At 39.9% G+C, this 1,846-nt stretch overlaps 1 protein-coding gene across 1 annotated transcript in view; it reads left to right on the top strand.

Moving 5' to 3' along the window:
* Window positions 1–1,164: 1,164 nt before the first annotated feature.
* Window positions 1,165–1,846, top strand: part of LOC128249525 (uncharacterized) — a 2,517-nt gene continuing 1,835 nt past the window's right edge. The window contains exon 1 of the mRNA XM_052973396.1: window positions 1,165–1,756. Within this exon, the coding sequence (XP_052829356.1) occupies window positions 1,165–1,756 (592 nt within the window). The remainder of the gene's footprint in view (window positions 1,757–1,846) is intronic.

The following is a 1,846-nucleotide window of genomic DNA, read 5'->3' as shown; positions in this document are numbered from 1 at the left end:
TTGGCCTTAGTGTTGCAGTGGTGGTTGATATCTTTCTCCCACAATAATCTATGGGATTGAATTTCTGGGAAATTAGGAGGTCAGAAATTGGGACTGGTGAAGTCGTAGAAATTCTCCGACAAGCACTTCTGGCTCTTTCTGAAAGTTTGGTCGAATGCTACTGCCACATACATGGCTTTCCAGCAGCTGCCCTCTCCCACCAGATATCAATCAAAGTCTCCAGCAGGTTCACGTAACAGTTTGAATTGAACCAACGTGCAGACGCAATCAAAACGCATATTATGCCTCTTTCTACCGGCAACAGCTTCGTAATCACTGTTGCAGTTGTCCATGTCACGTCTAACAGCCTTTACAGTGTTCACAGAACATTGAGAAATACTCATGATGTCAGCATTTTGACACCAGGTGCGAATCATCATGATAAGGGTAACCTTTTTCCAATATTCAGATGGCTTCCAACCATCCATATCAGCTAACGTTTTTTCAACTACAACTTTAATCTTTATGCTCTACTCTCCAACGCTGTTAACTGTTCACCAATATATCAAGCTGTTCCTGAAAAAGAAAAAGGAACATAAATTGTCATATTTTGCACCCCCACCAATCTCTGTGTATTGATGGCAAGATGTGATTTGAGGAAGATATGGTCGCTGTTTCTTGCAGATCCATTGATCACATAGAGGGTCGCAAGTTCATTTGTATAATTCTTTATGCTTCCTTTTCCAAGATGTTAGAAAAAGCATGTGTGTGCGCGTGTATCTAAGTGTATATGTGGGAGCGAGTGTCCTCATGCATGTATGTGTGTTTTCATGCACATGTATATGTGTGCAGGTGTGTGTCTACAGTATATGTGTGGATATGCGTATGGCGTCCGTATTCTGATTATATGTTTGTGTATGTGTCTAAGTATAAACGTGTTAGTTACATAAATATGTATGAAATACCGAACGCATAGTGATGAGTTGATATGTTGTATGACAACTATAAAACATTCTTATATCCAGTCATATTAAACTAAAATATATTTTTATCTTAAAATATTCACAATAGGCTTTGAGAGGACATCTACAAACGCTCAATACAAAATCAACTGCCATAAGTGTGGTGAACATTCATAAAACATATTAACCGTGCATCCTCATTGATATTAATGTTACTCAAAGAATGAACTTAAGTCAGGTAGGTTTTAATGATGAAGATATTCTAGATGAAGAACAGTTTTATGAAAGAAGGTTATTGCCTTTAGCAGCGTCTACGCCCCAAGATAGTGGAGAGGAAAGTTATAATGAAGCAAAACGGCCTGAACTTGAGGGTGACGCAAGTATATCATCTCAATCACTAGGAGCTACAGCTACTGAAGTTTTGGATAGAATTGCGAAACAAAAAACATCAACTCACCGTGGCTTTGATGTCTGGGAACAACTTATGGAACAGCGGGACTCATCTCACCCATATCGCTCCGGTGACTTAAGTCGGTCCCAATTGCTTCTTAGGGATGATGAAATTCCCAGTGTCGAATATCCGAGAGGGAAACCCGAACCCAGTAGGACATCAAGTTATCGACATTCACAATCTTTAGCACCTGTTAGACTATCAAGTATTGCAACTGCTTACCAAGAACCTGGCCAAGACTTAATGGATCTACCTCCTGAAACTGAAGAATCAATTCGAGATAAAACTCGTTCAAGATCTGGAGAACCTCCACCAGATAGTGAAGAGGACGATAGGCAAAGAAATCTCCAGCAGGGTGACGCAAGTATATCATCTAAATCAAGGTCTGGAGAAACTTCACAAGGAGCTGCAGCTACTGAAACTTTGGATAGAATTGCGAAACAAAAAGCATCAA

This window comes from Octopus bimaculoides, chromosome 15 (assembly GCF_001194135.2).
Source record: "Octopus bimaculoides isolate UCB-OBI-ISO-001 chromosome 15, ASM119413v2, whole genome shotgun sequence".
NCBI lineage: Eukaryota > Metazoa > Mollusca > Cephalopoda > Octopoda > Octopodidae > Octopus > Octopus bimaculoides.
This window is presented reverse-complemented; position numbering and strand designations above follow the sequence as displayed.